The sequence below is a fragment of the Orbicella franksi genome, chromosome 2, assembly GCF_964199315.1.
Source record: "Orbicella franksi chromosome 2, jaOrbFran1.1, whole genome shotgun sequence".
NCBI classification, from domain to species: domain Eukaryota; kingdom Metazoa; phylum Cnidaria; class Anthozoa; order Scleractinia; family Merulinidae; genus Orbicella; species Orbicella franksi.
This window is the reverse complement of record NC_138146.1, coordinates 32,815,964-32,835,685: the sequence shown is the minus strand read 5'-3', so window position 1 is coordinate 32,835,685 and position 19,722 is coordinate 32,815,964. Positions and strand designations below refer to the sequence as shown.

Below are 19,722 nucleotides of genomic sequence, written 5' to 3'. Positions count from 1 at the left end.
GTACTTTACTTTCTTTCGTCGGCCCTCCACCATCCCCTGAGCTCCTCCTCTGCTCTTGCTACCTCTTACTGGGCTGGCTGTTTTTCGCCCCAACTTTATTCACTGAATCAAATATAGCGATGTTTAATTGATTAATTTGACACCTTAGCATTTGAATGGTTTGAAATAAACGCCACGTGAGTGGCCAAATTAATCCAAACAAGTATTTCAGTGATTCAGTGGTTTCTGGCCGCATGCACGACCGCGATTATAACCATTTCATTATAGTCTTTTGTGCGCTGGGTTTATAAATAGGCGTCGCTCTCGGCATAAATGGCCCATTATTGACTTAGCGCGATAATGGGTTTTATGCTGAGGCGGGGCCTTATCTTATCTTACGGTACAAGCTGCAGAGGTAGATAGCCGTTAATGGGCTAGACACCACACGCAGAGCAAGCTTTAAATTCGTGTGCTCTGCTAACCCTCTCCCCTTTTTCTGCCAGCGCCGATCGTGATAGCTGTTAAGCCTTAGAAGCGTACTTTACTTTCTTTCGTCGGCCCTCCACCATCCCCTGAGCTCCTCCTCTGCTCTTGCTACCTCTTACTGGGCTGGCTGTTTTTCGCCCCAACTTTATTCACTGAATCAAATATAGCGATGTTTAATTGATTAATTTGACACCTTAGCATTTGAATGGTTTGAAATAAACGCCACGTGAGTGGCCAAATTAATCCAAACAAGTATTTCAGTGATTCAGTGGTTTCTGGCCGCATGCACGACCGCGATTATAACCATTTCATTATAGTCTTTTGTGCGCTGGGTTTATAAATAGGCGTCGCTCTCGGCATAAATAATAATATAGCCAAATATCAGCCGAACTGATGAAGTTGTATTTTAAGAAACAGGATTTTCTTGGCGGGTACGTGAAATGCGCTTGCTAATGGGCTGACCTTTAACTCTGTTTTAACACCGTACGTGCAACTATAAATATATCAGTTATGGACTTCTGGTGAAGTTGAATGATCTGTCGCGCATTAAGGTCACATTCCAGAAGAAAAAAACGTATATAAAATACTATGGAGGATATCTTAAACGCCATTTGAATTAATTTGCTTTGAGCAGAAGAAACGCCAAGCTTCCTGTGGACTGTAAAAGACTTGCTCACAGTTCAGTAAGTATATGCATGTGACAAAGTGTTTTACAAGGCGCAGTCTTTTAACCTGTTTATCAAATCAATCGATCGAGGCTGCGGCTGGACAGCGCTTATTTGTAGAGAGCAAGGTTGCCTGTGATCAGTGAAGTCGTCGACAGTCCTATAAACACCAGCAAAAAACGACCATTAAATATATGACAGAGGTCTGATTAGAGTGGGTAAATACGTGAAGTTAAGGATGATTATTACTGATTTTTTCAATAAGACTTTTTAAGAATATTTTGAGATCTTCACCAATTAATTGGCTGCACGCTTACATGCGAAACAGTTTTCAAGTGTCGACAGTGAATTAAAAAAGTAAAAATTAAGTTTTCCATTCCATATGCTGGTCTATGCATACTAAGCTCCACTCTGCAACTCAGTCTTGAAGATTCAACATTCTGAAATGATCTTATTCGATTATTTTGTGTGTAGGTTTCAAATCATGTTGCGGCAAGTTTTGCTGATTTGTCTTCTCATTACGGTGACAGAAGTAGGGAGTACGGTAGGAATATTTCGTACATTTGTGTTTGTTAAAATTATTTTTACTTGTTAACTAGATATAGTGGACAGATGATCATTTCAGTTCGACACATTACCGGCGTTCATCATTGAGCATGTCTCTATTTGTTTTTCGAGCAGGAGATGTAAGACCTTGTAATAATCCCCAAATATGTCCAGATACCAAAATCCGAATATTTTTTGACACATTTAGAAACTTTCTGGAGGTTTAAGAGCAAATTCCCACAAAAATCACACAAAATCAAATTTCTTCGGCAAGGCTAGGAAACTCAAATTCGCTCGTCTTTTGCTTAAGCCTCTAATAAGAGTGCAAACAGGCTGTAGTTTTTTCCTTGAAACAGTTTTGTCTTTCCGAGAAAAGCGACATTTACGATTTAACTTTCAGACTCAATTTCATGCAATTTAGCGATTTTTCATTCGATTCGCATTTCGCAACTATTGAGCGCAGAAAAGTTGTAATACAACCAGCTTATTGCAGAACTATTCCTTGTCTAAAAAAAGGCGATTTCAAGAATATTGGATTAATCTAATTATTTAGCGGTAAACCAGAGTGTTCTCCAATATTGAGTTAGTCACTCGGTGAAAAGAATTGTCATTTTGACCATGTGCCATGCCTCGGAATTCCAAAAGATTTTAGATTCTAACTATACCTGCTATACTAGGATAGGTCTTTCAATATATGTAAAGTTCAGTTTCTGCAAGTGATTAGGCACTCGTCAAAAAATTATTCAAAATCGTTCACAAAAGACACAAAATCACGCTGGCAGCTTCCGAGTGCGTGACCAAAAGTATTATCATCGTATCCGCATATTACTTCAGTTCGAAACGTCAGCATTACCAAGCAGTATAAATGACAAACACATAATAATAGCATGTTCACCTATTTGGGTTTGTAATATCCTGAATCTTGCAAAGTGATTCTTTCCCTGCATATAATTTTCAGCGGCGTTCTTGTCAGTACTCATATGACATCCGACTTTGAAGAAAAACAGTTACTTTCAAGTCCCATGTATGTATCATCTATCTGTGTTATTTGCGTCGTTTGACTGAGCCAGTAGTAACTGCTTAATTGTCTTTCCACGTGCGACTTTCGGGTTTCCATTTTGAAGACGTTTGAAAGTCCTCCATTTTGACTGAAGATGTGTTATTTGAGACCCGTGCGTTACAACATATTTTACATGGGGCTGTGGGTCGGGATTTCAGAGCTTTTAACAGAGTTACTTTTCTTTGTTTGAATTTTAAGCCTCAAAGACCTGGTTCGTATGTAGCATTTATCGCTTTACCTAAGAAAGGACGCCCTGAACTGGAACTGACATCGAGATATTAGAGAAATTCTAACGCTTTTTCTTTCGGAATGAATTCCCACTCTACCCTTACCCTGTGCGCAAAGACTTTTGCTGGACAATATGCAAATAAGAGACGCGGAGCCATCGAAGATGGCGGCTTATTTGTTACTGCTAATTACTGGGGATTTCTGCCTGATAGCAGGATGAATGATTGTACCAAATAACAAAACGGAAAATGTAGGGACATTTACATAGGAACTTGGTAATATTGAGCGATTTGGGGAATTCAAAATCACCAGTCGAATGAGTACAGGTTATGCAAACCTAATGGAACACCGTGTAAATGGCAGGATAGGAATGTTGTTTGACAGTCAAGACATGACAACCCAGCTAAGGTAAACATATACATGTGGGTTTATGATATTTCTGTGATATTTCGAATTGAAGTGATTTAATGACAAAAACAATGATAGTACTTTTGGTCACGCATTCAAATGCTAGCGTGATTTTAATGTTTTTTGTGTATGATTTGAATAATGTTTTGACGAGTGCCTAATCATTTGCCCAACCTTAACTTTACATATATTGAAAGAACTATCCTAGTATAGTTAGCATCTAGAATCTTTTGGAATTCCGAGACGTGGCACATGGTCAAAATGACAATTGTTTTCACCGACTGACGAACTCATCGTTGGAGAACACCTTGGTTTTGTTTACCGCTAAATGTTTAGATAAATCCAATATTCTTGAGACTGGGCTTTATTGGACAAGGAATAGTTCTGCATTAAGTTGGTTGTATTACAACTTTTCTGTGCTCAATAGTTGCGAAATGCGAATCGAATGAAAATGGTCAATTTTCAGCCCAGTTAGAACTCGTTAGATTGATGTTTGGATGTGAAACCGATAATGTCCTCCTTCTCGGAAATACCAAGACATTTGAAGAAAAAAACTACATAGCGCTTTGACTTTTACTAAGGCCTACTTATATGCAACAGTAGGGCAAATTCTATTTTTCAGGCCTTACCGAATTACTTTTAATCCTTGTGTACATTTGCTCTTAAAAAATCTGAATATTTACAAAAAAATGCCGTATTATATTTTCAAGGATATTTGGAATTTTGTTAGTTTCTTTGTGTTTAGAGCTGTTCTGCTCAATTTAGTCCAGCAATCAGTGATCAACCGGTTTCCCACTAATAAATGTATCCCGTGAGGATTGTGACAGCAGTGAACAGGTTGTAAGCTCACATTTTGAAATGTGACAAATTCCCTGAAAATAAGATAAAAGCACAACTGAAAAAAACGTATGTTCCTTTTAAGTTAAAATCATTATATTCGGCACAATATGACAAGTTCAAGTCAAGTCAAGTCATCTTAATGTAGGCAAGGTAGCCCCATCAGCCATAGGCTGGTATCAAAAGGGGCCCTGCGTAAAATTAAGACTATATGATAAAATATTCAGAATTTAAAAATTATCGCAAAGTTAGGTACAAGGAGTTTAAGAATTGAATAAAAAGGAAATTACATACCTATGAAGTACAATTTTTCTAGATCAATACAATAAAAGAGAACAATCAAAGTATATCCAAGTATTGTATTGGTAGAAAACTAACGGCTAAAGTGAAAACTAAGAGAGTTCTTGAAAATGGAAAGCGACGTGGCTTCTTTTACTGATGTGGGTAAATCATTAAAAAGAACTGCGCCTGAAAATCTAAATGTGTTTTTCCCTAGCGTTAACTTAGGATTCGGTGGGTGAATGTCGTTCCTTTGTCTTGTCTTGTAAGTGTGAATAGTGTGATTTCTAATATAATTATATAGCTCCATCGAAATCCAATATTGCCAACAGACCTATTTTTTATTAATTTTTGCAAACTGTCCAAATTTAAAATAAACTGGATAGTTTTTGCTCGAACGTTTAGTTTAGCTTTGAACAAACTGTCCAATTTGAGAAAAATCTGGATACTTTCTATCAACCAATGAAATGTCAAGATAAATAAAAAAAACCGAGTATTGGCCAATCAGGTTGCAGCTATTATCACTGCCGTCAAACGTCACCGAGCGAATGTAGCTCGCTAAGTTTTCTTATGTTAATGGCGGAATTTCCCGACTTTTCTCTCCACCTTTTTGACGTCTAAACTTTCAAATGGAGTCTTCAGCTAGGTTTCCAGAGCTAGATGCTACTGATTTAAGAAGCAAAAAACCTTTGTTAAAGTGTTTGACCTGTGACGAGCTGAGCAAAGCGAAGTGAGAAATACTGTACTTTAGAGGATGACATATTTGCCTTGTTCATCTGTTTTTGGATCCTATATAATTAATAGGTAATAGGACTACATGCTTGTCCAATTTGAAATAATTGGATTCAAAAAATTCTGAGGACTGCCAAATTGGACTCGGCCTACGGCCTCGTCCAATTTTGGTTGTCCTCAGAATTTTTTCATCCAATTATTTCCAAATTGGACAGCATGAAGTCCTATTACATATACAAATAATCCAATAAATACGGAAGAACTAAGTCATTTAGACATTTCAAAACTAAGATACATTAAGTTAAGACAAAAATTTAGGATGTTTAGAAAAAAAATCGGGATGCTTTTGGGGAATTTCCGGAAAGATATTTAGGTGATTTTACGTGATGTTCGTATCCAGCCTTATTGCGAAGAAGAGATAAACATGTAAACGTTACCGTCGCTATCGATTCCAGCAATATACCTTTATAAGGAGGTTTAAGAACCATACGCCTCGACAGGATCTGCGGATTTAACGAGAAATGGTGAAATACGAAATCTTGCTCAGTCGCAAAGCTGTGAAATTAAAATTGTAAATGAAAAGGAAAATAATTAAGAAGTAGAGGGAAATGTTTAAAATGAGCAAACATAAGCCAATAAGCGAAACCTTTTACGCAAATAGTCGAAAATTTTTGCCAGGCCTCCACGAAAAAGATCACAACATTCGTAATTCTCGGCTGATGTAACTAGTATTTTCTCCTTTTTTTTTAAAGTTATGGTCTTTTAACAGAACAAATACGATTTTAACACTACCTCTGTCCCTAGAGAGTGGCACAGCTGTCAGGAACATTGGACAATGATCGCGTATACGGAGCATGGTATACAGGTAGATTTTATGCTCATTTATTTGAACTTTTTCTTGTTTAGCCTATTGTATAAACTTGGATTCAACAAAGGGTAGCGTAATCCTTATATTTTGTTATTCCTCCCGATCGAGTCTCTAGAACAAGCTAATAACAGAAACGAGATTTTGCCTCGCGCTGGTTTATTGGGTTTTTTTTTTTTACAAATTTTCTTTCAGAGTTTCTTAAGCACATTTAACCAAGCACTATGCATGGGACGATGAATGAATTCGGTCCACGTTAAGCTTTCAGGGCATTTCTGAAGCAGAGATTGAGGAACTAGCCTACCTCATTGCATAACTTTTTGCAAGTGTTGTCAGTTTATGATTTATCTAAGTTACATGTAAACAATAGGGAATATACATTTTAACTGATGAGCTTTTCCCTTGCTTTGTGAGGACTGTTATTTATGTTCAAAATATTCGTCCCTTGAATTGTTTGCAAAGACTTTGCCTGTGGATCTGAATCTGAGCGTTCATTATTTCGTTGCGATTAGTTTACCGCGTCATCTGATGAATCGAATGTAACAAGCTCCAGCGGGAGAGAGAACTCAACTTCATCACGCAGTTAAAATAGATCTTGCTTTTATATCTTTGACCAACGTTTTTTAATGGCCCTTTCATAAAAGTTATAGATTGCATTTTCTTGGGTATACAGGAGCAGCAAACCCACGCGTTGGTTTGGTAAACTGTAAAAGTGCTCTTCCAATGCAAAATCTCGCGCGAGTTTACTGCGTTGGTAAATCCAGAGAAAGTGCGCCTTATTGCTTAAAGTTGTTCTATAACCAAACCAGATCTGTACATACCGGTGTCTAACTAGCTGCCTCTTTATATTTCGTTTTGGCAGAAATTACGGACTTTGCAGTCGACGAACTGAGTGGGTTTACCCATCAAAATGGCCGACTAATAGTACGATCTAGTGGATACTACTATATATACGCGCAAGCATGGATTGAAAAGCATACAGGAAACCATCGCAACCGCGTGGCCATCGCTGTAAATGGGAACCCTGTCAGCTTTCTACAGACGTCCCGTGAATCAGACTACGGCGCCGTGTTTAGTGGCGCTACAAAGTATCTGTATAGGGGCGACTACATCAGCTTGAAGACCGTGTATCCCAGCAAGCTGTGGATGGCAAAAGCACACACCTTTTTCGGAGCTTATGAAATTTAGAGGAAATAAAACACACTGAAGACAACACTACTGGACAGTCACTGAGTGTTTGACTCAAGGTCTCTTAGTATGTTGTGGATAATGGAAATAAAACACATATAAACATATCTGTTAAAAAATCAAGTGGTGTTCTAATTTTCATTTCTGTGTTTCTGTAAACTCTTTAGCCCTGCAGTCATGATGTGTTGGCTACCAATCACAACGACCTGCTATCGACCCGTCAACAGCCTCATTTGATATTACGGTCACCGTTTCCGGTTAGCACCAAATTCCACTCAACTTTTATTCTGTAAACCCTGTTAATCTGACCACCTCGTTGATGTACACTTTAACCGGTCAAGTTTTGCAAATAAACTTCAAAAAAGGGTTTGGAAAGAATGCAAATTGTGAGGTTGCGCGTTGGAGTTGCGAGTTACGAGTTGCGGGTTGGGAATCACGAGTTGCAAGTTGCGAGTTGCGAGTTGCAGGTTGCGGATTGCGAGGTGCGAGTTGGTAGTTGCGATTTACTAGTGGCAACAACAGCAACCTTGATTTGTGCTCTCTGCGAGTTGCGAAATGGGTGGGGAAGGATGAGGGAATGAGTTGCGAGTTGCGAAATGAGTGGGGAAGGATAGGGGACTCATTGGTTCACATGAAAGAAAGTCATGCCTTCAATCAGGCTCCAGTCTATGTTTGTTGGGATACCGTCAGTAGGCGAACCTTCCTGAAAAAAGTTCTCTTGGATGCCGTTGAAAGTAGAAATTTTGCCGACGGGCTCGCTACGATCGGTCATGATTCATCAGAATTATTACATATCAGTGAAATGGTTCAATGTATTTTTTTTTTTTTTTTTTCAGTTAGGAAACATCAAGAAAATGTGTCTTTTGCAGTCTTTAAAAAAAAATAAAAATGATTCAGTGTAGGTCTTCGTTTGGAATGGGCTATGAAGATTTCATGTTAAGTGTTAAAAATACCCGGTACAATTAGCGCGGTAAGTGATGATCAACTTTCTAACATAAATCTCTTTTCTTGTTTTCGTAAATATCTTTTTGTTATAATTAGGAAATTGGCTACGATTCGTAATTCGTAAGGCCCACGGCGAAGGACTGAACTTAACTCTAACTTTTATCTGCCAGATCTGTGCTTTTTAGTGGCCAAACATCTTGAATCGGCTGTTACAAAAAACAAAAAACAAAAACAAGAAAAAAACAGGGTCATCCATCAAGAAGACTAAACATGAATACAGGTTAACTAAGTATAAACAGAAAATGTTCCAAGTCAATTCCCACAATGCTTTGTAATTATCGTAGAATTCTCCCCCCATGCTCCAAATACTCATAATTTCGATAAAGTTTAAGCCAAGCTGCACTTGCATGTCGTACTCTTTTACAATTTCCACACCGACCACACGTTTGGCCGCCTGGTTGCGATATTTATTGCCCGATAGATTATCAAGGCTAGAGAGTGAATCACACATATAGGCCTTATCCTTCTTAAGATATTTTTAGACATGGTACCCAGTTCTTCCCCGGATGTTACTCGCGCGTTGCGAGGATGTTTTCGTGGAAGATTTGTTCATGTTTCGTTTCGTTTCAAAGCGAAGGAAAACCTCCAACGCTGTGGGGATGTCTTCTTTGATATTTCAATCACAAGCAATGGAGCTTAAGCTCTCGCTATGTTTTGATATATTTCAGATATATTTCGAAATTTTAATAGGAGTTAAAATAGGAGAGAGATCATGACCACTGCACAAACAATAACTACTGAAAGAACGACAGAGAAATGAGTAGACAAACGAGTCTAAAGACAACGTCAATATGAAAAGGACTTTATATTCAACCAACGACTCTCTCGGGAATTTGGATTCTTGATAATCTCTTGGTATCGCAAGATGTTACAGGATACAACATGTACAGGGTAGCTAACCTTACGGCACCCTGCGAGCAGAGTCACTTCGATCTTTCCTAGATATAAAGTTGGGAAAGAAGAAGGCCGGTGGCTAGGTAGGGCACACTTGGGCCTGCATACTCGCGAGAAGTTTAGAGAGCACGGAAGAAGCGTAAGAGTTGCTTGAGGCGTAGACTACAGGTAGTCCCTCTTTCGCTTAGTCCGTGGGGCGAGACCGTAAACAAACCGCCAAAAAAATGGTTACGTGAAATCCTGGGGGCGAGACGCAGGGTTACCCTTAGCATTAAATTTGCCGGTACCCATTTATACACCCAGGTGGAGAGAGGCTCTGTGGGAGTGAAGTGTCTTGCCCAAGAACGCAACACAATGTCCCAGGCCAGGGCTCGAACCCGCACCGCTTGATCCGGAGACGAGCGTACTAACCATGAGGCTACCGCGCCTCCCAATATGTTTTTGCGCAACGATATTAATTGAAATATGTCGCCCCGAAATTGCGTGTGTTTGGCCAAGACTTGACACTGACAACACATTTCGTTTATGCCTAGTTTTAATGTGACCGCTCCGATCGCTCGATTATATTGCCAAAAAAGTACAATCTGTAAGAGGAGGATCTGGAGCGAGTTGTAGCTACTGGCCTCCCAATCGCAAACAGTTTTAGCTACTTAGGAAACATCGTAAAGTTCCTTCCCGTTCAATTTTCAGCAACACTTCAGTTTTTTTTTTCCCCTAAATAGTTGTGCCATTAGTGTTTAAGTTTCTGTTTCTGCCGTGGTATTCTCAGTTGGCGCGATTATGCAAAGTCATATTCATTTGGGTTTTATGGGAGAAAGATCGCTTGGAAAACGAATTACTGGGTGCAAGATTATTTTTACTAGAAGCAATGTTCCCGGGGCAATGTTCTGCAGAGTACGGATTTGCTTTACACTAGCGCTCAAGATAATTCACTGGAACGGCCACTGGAACAAAGATGATCTTGATCGATTGGGCACTTGCTTCGCCTTAATTTGATTGAAACCATTTAGTGCGCATCAAGAGCAGCAAGGAAACGAATAAATTATTTCTCAACAATATCCTAGTGTGACCCTGGACACGACAAAACAAGACTTTTGTTAGGAGACATCATACTTCATGTCGTTTTGTCCGTTTCAGCCACACGCGATGTTTTCTATTGAATAGCTGTGCTCTTACATTTGAACAGAAAGCCAGAAGATTAATTAGAGTAGTACGTGGTAGGACTCTCAGGATCAGGTCACAGTGGGGCCGACAAAACCTGGCCGTATTAAAAGGTTGGTAGTATTATAAATAAAGCGATACACCGAGGTCTAATTCAGACCAAGAAAGGTGGGAACTCCCATTTCGTAACTCTAACCTTCAGCAACTCACAACTCACAACTCACAACTCGCAACTCGCAACTCGCAACTCGCAACTCGCAACTCGCAACTCGCAACTCGCAACTCGCAACTCGCAACTCGCAACTCGCAACTCGCAACTCGCAACTCACAAAATACCCAGTCCAGGAGAGGGTGCAAAATACCTGGTGCCGAAAAGAAAATGTGTAAACGGTTTGCGACTGCGGTAAATTCGTTGTATAGAGCGCATTTCAGTTTGACTACCACTGCCGCTACTATTTCAACCACCAGAATCAGCGTAATTATTAAAATTACTCTGTGTTAGTCCCCGATGACACTGATGAAACCTAGCTGCGAAGATCATTGAAGTCTGCAACACGCTTGAGAAGAATTGACTGAAAATACCAAATGCCGAGGTTCAAAAAATTGCGCATTTACATTTAGGGTAAGTGTAAATTATTAACGTGCGAATATTCGCTATTAATTTTTAATCAAAGATTCCGTAAGCGTAGTTTATGTTACCTAGTATGAAAAGTAAATTTTTCAACAGTAGAAAAATGGTGAAATGAAAAAGGATATTATCAGGAGGCTATAAAATTGGTAAAATTTACAATTTTTACAGACCTCTTTAATTTAGCATTTTAAATTGTTTAAAATTTGTGAAACTTTCAGTTTGGCTAGTTTAACAATGCGATCCTATAGCATAAACCTAGAAAATCACGTTGATAATAGTTCCCAAGGAGAAAGTTTTTGCCAACAGCTTACAAAAGTAACGAGCGCTGTCACCCGAACTGAGTGGTGGAAGACCAAGAAGACCCGACAGACCCGACTCGGGTGTAAATCATTCCGCCAAAGACTTCAAAAACTCTACTATTAAACAATTAGATTATGAGCTCGAGATTTCTATCGCGTGATAGTTGACGAGAGCGCAGCCCGAGTCAACTATCACGCATAGAAATCGATAGAGAATAATCTTAAATTGTTTTAATTTAAATCTACTAGTCGTTCAATACTTAATCAAAATCCTCTTTACAAGAAAACGCCAAGAAACGGCCGTCATTTGTTAACAAGGGCACACTGCTATGCTACTCACTATCTATCACTGAATAGATAGTGAGTAGCGTAGTCAATCAGAGAACAGCATTCGTGATATTTATACTGAAACGTGATAGAGGGGGTAGAGGTGAGAAGAAATTTTGTCAGATTGACTCGATGCGACGAGGATCGAGACGACCTGTCTTTAAAAAGTCGAACTGCGACTCACCTATTTTTTTCGAATTTTATGATTTTTTCGACGGAGTATTTTCAATCATAAGACACGACACATTTAACTGCGCAAGACTAGCATAATTTTTGGTCATTAAATGGAACCATATTAGAGAAATTACTTATATCGCTAGTGCAGTAGGAGTTACTCAACGGCTAAGGGCGGAATGTGGAAGACTGCGGTTTACAATTCATTGCGCCCACATTCTTCACCAGCGGCAACATCATTTTCAAAATGGCGGATTAATCGACAGAGTTTAAACTACTCCTGATCAACTCCTTATGGATGAAAATTTGTCTGGCAAAACTCTTCGTCGAGTAAGTTGTGTTGCTGCTATAGCCTCTAATCTAGGAATTGGCAACAACGGCAGGTTACCTTGGCCATCGCTAAGGTCAGTGGAATTTTGCGTACACACGCACACACTTGCACTCTTTGTGCCTGCACATTTTGTACCAGTTTGGACATGGATTCATTCCACATGAGCGATTAAATAGACAAATAGTCGCTTGATCAACCCTATTAAAACTTAATCACATTGGCACGAAAGCCCTGGTAGAAATTATACACAGGATCTTGACTGGAAATTACAACATCGAGCCTCAACAGACTTATGTTTACGTGTAAGATCGTACAGGATCTTGTGCAGAATCCTAGGTGATCCCCTGGGACAGGTGATAATCTTACACAGCTGGAATCAAAACATTTCTTATTAAAGTAAAATCACAATATATCGTAATTAGGATCCTAAAGGAACCTGTTAGATCTGAAAGGATTGTATTGGATACACGAGAGAATGTGGGTGAGAAGTTAAAAACTACTAAACTTTGATTGCTACTTATTGCCATTGCTCAGGTTTAAACTGCTGCGATGTCTCTAATGTACAAGTATCTTTATACCCAGACAATACATATTGAAGATTAGGCAATGCGTAGAGAAAATACTAGAATCTCATTGGTGCAAATAAATCTTGTGATTTAATTACATGCCCGAGGCAAGGGGAATCCTACATAAAAAGGACGGGGTGCTCGTCATACCTTTTAGGGTTTAAAAAAATGGTTTTGGTACCTCTTAGGGTATTCAGCCTCAAAAGATCCACACCGGGAGCTTTTACAGACATCGATACCCTCAAAGGTATCACATTGAGGGTATTGAGTCCAAAAAATATGATAGGAGATAATGTTTTGTTTGAGAATTGGTACCTCTTAGGCATGAAAAAATTTCAAGCCACATGTACACCCACATAGCAGCATCTTGGTACCTCTTAGGGGTTCTTTTTGAAATTTCTGACAAGCATCCCTGTCCTTTTTTGTATAAGAGTCCCCCTCTCCCAGGCTTACTTGTTGCAAAATTAAACAATTAAGGACTAGACTCTGGCCCTTCCCAGCCACAAGTATCTAGATTTTTGTGTTTGCATCTCTGGCTTCTTAGTAATTCATAGGTGACTTTTAAATTCTCTTTGGAGTATTTATTTCTGATCTTGATTCACCACTAAATTCTCAGAGCTAAGTAGAATCAATGTTTTGATCTTAAAATTAAAGATGTAATGCAAAATTATTTAGTTAAGTATTAGATTTTATTATTTTGTTAAATGCAGGACAGACTTGGAGTTTTTACAGAGAATTACAACAGAAGTCAGAGATAAAGGTAACGTCAACACAATTAGGCCATTGAACTTGTGGGAAAACAAACCAAGGAAACATTACGTAGATTTTGTTTGGAGTGGATCTATATATACTCTCACTACTTGACAACAGGGAACTTTTTTATGACTTCATATACGTAAGAAAACTTGAAGAATACAGAAATATTACAGAAACATGGAAATTAAATTCTAAAAAAACAGCACTGTAGTGATTTGACAGTTTTAAGATTGGAGAACCTTCACAACAGAATTGTTACAAAAGACACTGTATTAATGAAGCCCATAAATTAACCAAATTTGTTTTTTGTCTACCATTCCTATATTTTCCTATCCCATGAACAAAACAACAATTGTAAAAGGTGAAACCTCTGCCTTCACAAGCCTGATATTCAAGGAGAATGTATCATGTGGCACTTCTCAAAACTGTAAAACTCCCTAGATTGCAGCAGTAGGTTAAACTTTGGTCTGGCAGACAATCTGGTCAAGCAGCTCAAAGATGCAACCACAAATTGAGCAATGCAAATGACAGTGTTGATTCAAAAATGAATTAATGATTTACTGATGAACTGAGTGCATAAATCTGTTCACGTATGTCATTGTCTGAGAACTGATTCTCAATTTGAATATGCCAAACAGATACAAGAAAAATTCATTTGTTTAATAGAAAATGTCAAAGAAATGTTTGCAGAATAAAATTGCCGACATGCATTTAACTATTTTACTGTTCATTAAACCTTTTGGTTGGTAATGTTTTCACTGTTGCCAGATATCATGTTGGATAAAATTTAAAAGCAAAAAGATTTGTTAGTCCCAAGGTATGGCAAACACGTAATAATGATTGCTCCTGCAGGAAACTGTGAGTTTTATTTCCTCTGTTTGACCTCGATGTTTTTGTTTTTGTTACTGTGGGTTTGAGATATGTCCAGAAATGCAGGAAGTAACAAAACTGGCAGATTTGACAAAGTTTTGTTGATGATTTTAACCGATTTGGCAAAATTTGTGAATCTGTGGAAATTTGGGCAAAAGTGACGATTTTGATGAAATTTCACCAAGGTTGTTGTCAAAGTTAAGTGAGTGAATAGACATGATCTGGCCAGAAGGGTCCCAAAAAATTGACGAATATGGCGAAAATGACGAACTTTGTGGTCATTCAAATTTATTTATATAATTATTGGTGTTGTTGTTATAATTGTTTCTCTTCACTTGAGGTCAGTCATTAATTGCTTGATGGTATAATTTACACAGCCTGGCTTTTAATAACTTAATACTCTTTTACACCTGACAGTCTTATGTGATTTTTGGATGGTTTACTTTCTTAACAGGTAAATGGAATGCTGTATTGTTGGGGAGAAAAACTTGGGAATCTCTTGATCCGACTCAGCAACCCCTCCCAGGCAGACTTAATGTTGTCATCAGTAAAACTCTAAAGTAAGTACTCTGATGGACGTTTGGGAGTTTATTGTTTTCAAGTAGGCCTACAGATTTTTTTTTTTTTTTTTTTTATGATCATTGAATACATTTCATTTAGACAGATGTAGAACGCTAAGTAAGGTCCAATTAAATTAAAATTCCAGTGCTCAATGATGGGTAAGGTTTAATTGGCTGTAATACACCTGCAAGTGTTTTCTGGAACCCTTGTGCAGTTACGGATGCAGTTGTGGCTCTTGTTGTGGTCATCTGTAATTTACCATCACAAGGAACTTTCAGGTACTGATAGCTTGAATGTGGCTGGACCAAGTCCCTGAAGGGATGTAAGCATTCACCAATTTTCAGTTCTTCAAATGGTGTGAAATTGAAGATTTGTAACCAGCAACATTCATCTGCCAGCGGTGGCTAGAGCGGTTAGGGAATTATCGATGCATGAAAAATATTATTGAAAAATAGGTTCAAAGTGACCTGCGCCAGTAGATCTTGGCGAAAACTTCACTTAAGGCTTAAATAAACCTTATTGGTCACTTAGTGAACAAATATAGAATGGCACTCAGGAACTATGAGCAAGCCACCTTGACCAGGTGGGAAAACATGCTCCTCTTATACTGTGCAATTTACATTCTTCATTCTTCGTTCTTCAAACTACATGTATCCACCATATTATTACACACCTTTTGGAAACTTACAAGGCATTTTTGAGTTGTGCCCACACAAGGCAGCTCTTGTTAAAGTTCCATTAAAATTCTGATGATCATCCAATCACAATTGTTATGGGAAAATTTACAACCTACCCCCACCTTCTTCCACCGTCACCTGATGGGGTCAGATATCTTTAAAAATACCTAGCCTGTGTTGCAGGGGTAAATAGGGAAGCGGTAGGGAGGCAAAAAAGACCAGGAATAGGGGGAAGGAAGTTCTTCCTTTCTCCTGGTCCCCCTCCTTCCATCCATCTTCTCACCCTGCCCCATTTAACACCTACTACTCAGCCTATAAATGCCAGTCCTATCAAAAATGGCAATTACCCTTTGAATACATTATTGATTGCACTCATTATTTTCTGTATATTAATTAGGTGTCCTCCTTGTGGTGCTCATCATGTTTGTGACAGTGTCTCATCAGCAGTGCAAATGTTATCTAATTCTCCTTTTAATGATACAGTGGAAGAAATTTTTGTGCTCGGTGGCACTGAAGTGTATAGGGTAAATATATTGTTTGCTTCACTTTTTCACGAGAGCACACTAGATACGAGACTTTATACCATGTCTTACAAAATACAGCCAATCAGAATACATGAAAGCTGTTGTATATTCAACAGTATTGCATCCAATCTTCCAATCATATGCCACATGTGTGTCACATTGATTGTGTTGACCACTCTATTTTCTATGGCATGGTATAATATAGTTATGCAATGTTGTCACTTGAATTTTCTCAGTATATACACAGGCTTAAAGGCTCGTTTGTAGACCGAGAAAATACAAATGACTCATAGAAATGGAATATATCATGGTATAGCATTCAAAAACGTTGCATACCTGGGGGGAACTTTCATACAAAAAGGAGAGGGGTACTCATCGCAAATTTTAAAAAAGAACTCCTAAGAAGTAACCTACCAAGATCCTGTTTAGTGGGTGTGGCTTAAATTTTTTTTCATCCCCAAGAGGTACCAATTCTAAAACAAAACATCATCTCCTGTCATATTTGTTTGGCTCAATACCCTAAAAGATACCGCAAAAGCTCGCGCTGTGGATCTTTTGAGGTTGAACACCCTGAGAGGTACCAAAACTGCGTTTTTAACCCCTAAAACGTACAACAAGCACCCCCAAACTTTTTATATGGGGTCCCCCCTCGGGTTTGCATAACTGTAGCCAAGAAGAGACATTTTTGTTTTGGAATTGAAAATGTCATTCTCATGTACTGTGAAATGAGCATAGTTTTAGTGAATATTTATAGTTATGTAGTGCATTTTTCATATGAATATGTCTAAATACAGTTAAAAATTAACCTCAAGAGCGAGATTAGCCCGTAGACACAACTATGGCAACCGCTATCTGTAAATTCATAGTCACGCCACACTCCACTACTTACGTTTGGGAATATAATTTAATCAAATTTGCATTTCTTTGTTTGTTTTCAGGAAGCGATAGAGTCTACCTACTGTTACAGAATATACTTGACGGAAATACACAAGGAATTTGAGTCAGACACCTTTTTTCCAACGTTCAACAAGAATACTTACAGACTTCTAAGGTACGTGATTCATCACTGTTGTTGCCCACTCCAAGGTACGTTTTTGACAATTTTGGTAAGTTTAAAAAGAAACGGTTTCGTCTCATTACCATTCAAAGGAAACGTTTTCGTTGTTCACCCCTAGTAGAACGCGACGGCTTTCGTGATTTGCCCCGGTTGGACAATCCCTGTGAGAATCGGAAACTTTTCGGGGCCCGTCTTTTCTCCAAAGACCCAGCATGTTCTTTCCAAACTTGTTTCCTCCGCTAAACCAGGAAAATTGTTGCATGATGACCAATCGCCGTGACGGAAACCTGTGACAACGGGTAGTAACGCTAACGTTCATTTCATCCAAAAGCGGGATGCTGAAGTATAGGGGGAAGAAGAGAATATCTAGATCCGTTGGCATTTTGATTGGGAGCCCAGAATATATTTTCGATTCTCATTCCTCGGCAGCCCTGTATTTTTGAGACAGAGTCCAAGAGACTTAGACTCCTGTGCGATACTGTCAGTCTTTTGAACCACGCACCGGTAAAGCGGAGGTCGTCAGTAAAAGTCTGTCAAGCCTGTTTCGGTGAAAATTGCAAGTATTATTGCGAAGATCATTTCTTTTTAATGATAGTCTGTTGGTTGTTGTTTTTTTTTTCTTTGTTGTAGTTCCCCCAGAGAAGTTCCTCAAGGTGACATCGAAGAAAATCAAATCCAATACAGATTTTGTGTGTATGAAAAACAAGGCTAACAGTGAGAAGAGAGCTGAGGAAATTAATGTTTAAATCTCTCCCATTGCCGTTTCCTTTCGGATAGCACAAGAGGTTTGATAAAGCTTGGGGCGAGAGACAAAGAAGGGGAAACGAATTTTGCGTCCAGATCACGCCCCTAAGCTTTCATACGCAACTTGGGCTATCAGAAAGAACGCAGCTGGTACGCGGGCGACCTTGACGGTCACTTATTTATCACCCTGATAGAGAGCCTGGTAGCAGGCTAACAACGATACTAGAGAAATTATTTGTGTTTAGATAGGTCCACAAGGAAAGACTGACATTGTCCATAAAAGACGTGGAAAATTTTCGCACCTGAACATTTTAGACAAAACTGAACGTGCAACCTCTCACCGTCAGTGGCAAATAATGCAACCAAAATTTCAAATGTACAGACCGTTTTGATTTGTGCTTGGAGATTTTTTACCTAAAGTCCCTCGCCATCTCCATATTCACATCGTCACTATCATATTTTTCTGCGCCCAAAGGAATTATCTGAGGCTGCTTCAAAGGACTACTCTTTTTCGATTGTACTCTGCAGTTAATTTCATTGAAGTGTGTGTAAACATAATAATTCAATAATTCACTCTTTAAATAATCTTAAAATGTCCGAAATTTTTAGAGAAACAACATAATTTTGAAAGTGTTATGTCGAAAGTTTTTGTTCGAAAATGTCTGAGAGTTTCGAACTTAACGTGTATAACGCGCACTAAATAAAACAAAAGCACTTCACTAGAAGAACGCTAATATTATTGGTATAGTTAGGGCTGTAAATTTAAAATTCTCACTCAATTATTTAAAAATTATCAACGCGTTATTTATTCATATTTATTTAGTTATGCTTCATTATTGTGGAATCGAATTTAATGGACAATTAGTAGTGAATTTTATTCTAAATCTTATTCTTTATACATTCGTCTAAGTAATAAGTATAATGTGTGCCAAGAAAATATAATTATGTACGTATTTAGGGGCTAGTTAGGTTTAATGCCAAATAAACAGTTTCTGACCGGAACAACCACGAGTTAACTGATGTAGCGGAACCTAACTTGTTGTATTCCTTGTCTTTTCTTCTCTGTTCACCCTCTCCTTTGTTGTCGTTGTTGATGGTTTCCTGAGGGGCAAGTGAGGGAGGCGGGGTAAGGGGAGGGTTGCAGGGGTAGGAATAACTCCCCAGACTAGTACATCAATCGTTACCTGAGGAAACTAGCCTCTATTCAAACCTACTTAAATCAGCAGGGCAAGTCGGGGGAACCTAATTTCAAGGGTCTTTGTTTAGAGAGACATAGCCTAGAATCGGGGCTGACTGTTTCACCCTTGAACCAATGGAGCGAATTAAAGACATTAAAGCGTGTAAAAAAAGCTTTGAACGTGCAAAATAAATTTATGTCTAATGAACATGCATGCAGTCACTCTACCCTTGGATACTTATGGATGCAATAGGTATTACAATGCCGAACGCCTGAAATGAAACGTCAGCAGTAACCTTCTTTGATTTCTTCAATCTCTTTATTCTCCTTGATGGAAAGGGTGCTGACATGGCCCACTTTGGTCACGCAAACGGGTGAATTTTCGGCGGTGACGTGGGCAATCTTCTTTAATTCACACTTAAACTTCCATTCAGGGAAATTGTCAACTCTATAGGACGTGGCCAGTTTATTAGTACCAGTGCCCATTTTAATTTGACCAGCAGGTGGGTAACATCTCGATCTAACGTCGCTAATGGGAGAGTCACAGCAGGCTCTGGCGCCTTGTTATCTCATGTCCCGCATATGTCATCTTTCCAAATGGGACACTGTATAATCATGTTTTCAGTTTTTCAGGAGACTAAATTGTAATAGCCAGACTTTTTCGCTCCTTTGCCTTTCAGGCACACTCAAATGAA

General features: G+C 38.7%; 2 protein-coding genes across 3 annotated transcripts; both read left to right on the top strand.

Moving 5' to 3' along the window:
- The first annotated feature begins 1,030 nt into the window (after positions 1-1,030).
- LOC145479397 (uncharacterized) lies at positions 1,031-9,638 on the top strand. Its single transcript, XM_081457753.1, has 4 exons — positions 1,031-1,148; positions 1,605-1,674; positions 6,025-6,085; positions 6,948-9,638. The coding sequence occupies exons 2-4, from the start codon at positions 1,615-1,617 to the stop codon at positions 7,271-7,273; spliced, it is 447 nt and encodes a 148-aa protein (XP_081313879.1). The 5' UTR covers positions 1,031-1,148; positions 1,605-1,614; the 3' UTR covers positions 7,274-9,638.
- Positions 9,639-11,246: 1,608 nt separating this feature from the next.
- LOC145479396 (dihydrofolate reductase-like) lies at positions 11,247-18,885 on the top strand. Of its 2 annotated transcripts, none has more exons than XM_081457752.1 (6): positions 11,247-12,094; positions 13,372-13,421; positions 14,742-14,847; positions 15,923-16,049; positions 16,988-17,100; positions 17,737-18,885. In XM_081457752.1, exons 1-6 carry the CDS (start codon positions 12,063-12,065, stop codon positions 17,816-17,818), a joined length of 510 nt encoding a protein of 169 aa, XP_081313878.1. In that variant the 5' UTR covers positions 11,247-12,062; the 3' UTR covers positions 17,819-18,885. The 2 variants fall into 2 exon arrangements, with proteins under 2 accessions (XP_081313878.1, XP_081313877.1); XM_081457751.1 differs by having other exon boundaries at positions 11,248-12,168.
- The last annotated feature ends 837 nt before the right edge of the window (positions 18,886-19,722 follow it).

Bases quoted from the DNA above. Each gene is read 5' to 3' on its own strand.
- LOC145479397 (XM_081457753.1), top strand. From the start codon at position 1,615: ATGTTGCGGCAAGTTTTGCTGATTTGTCTTCTCATTACGGTGACAGAA. The intron at 1,675-6,024 runs GTAGGAATATTT...CTCTGTCCCTAG, and splicing joins TGACAGAAGTAGGGAGTACG to AGAGTGGCACAGCTGTCAGG. The intron at 6,086-6,947 runs GTAGATTTTATG...TCGTTTTGGCAG, and splicing joins ATACGGAGCATGGTATACAG to AAATTACGGACTTTGCAGTC.
- LOC145479396 (XM_081457751.1), top strand. From the start codon at position 12,059: ATGGATGAAAATTTGTCTGGCAAAACTCTTCGTCGAGTAAGTTGTGTT. The intron at 12,169-13,371 runs GTCAGTGGAATT...TGTTAAATGCAG, and splicing joins TTACCTTGGCCATCGCTAAG to GACAGACTTGGAGTTTTTAC. The intron at 17,101-17,736 runs GTACGTGATTCA...TCTTTGTTGTAG, and splicing joins AATACTTACAGACTTCTAAG to TTCCCCCAGAGAAGTTCCTC.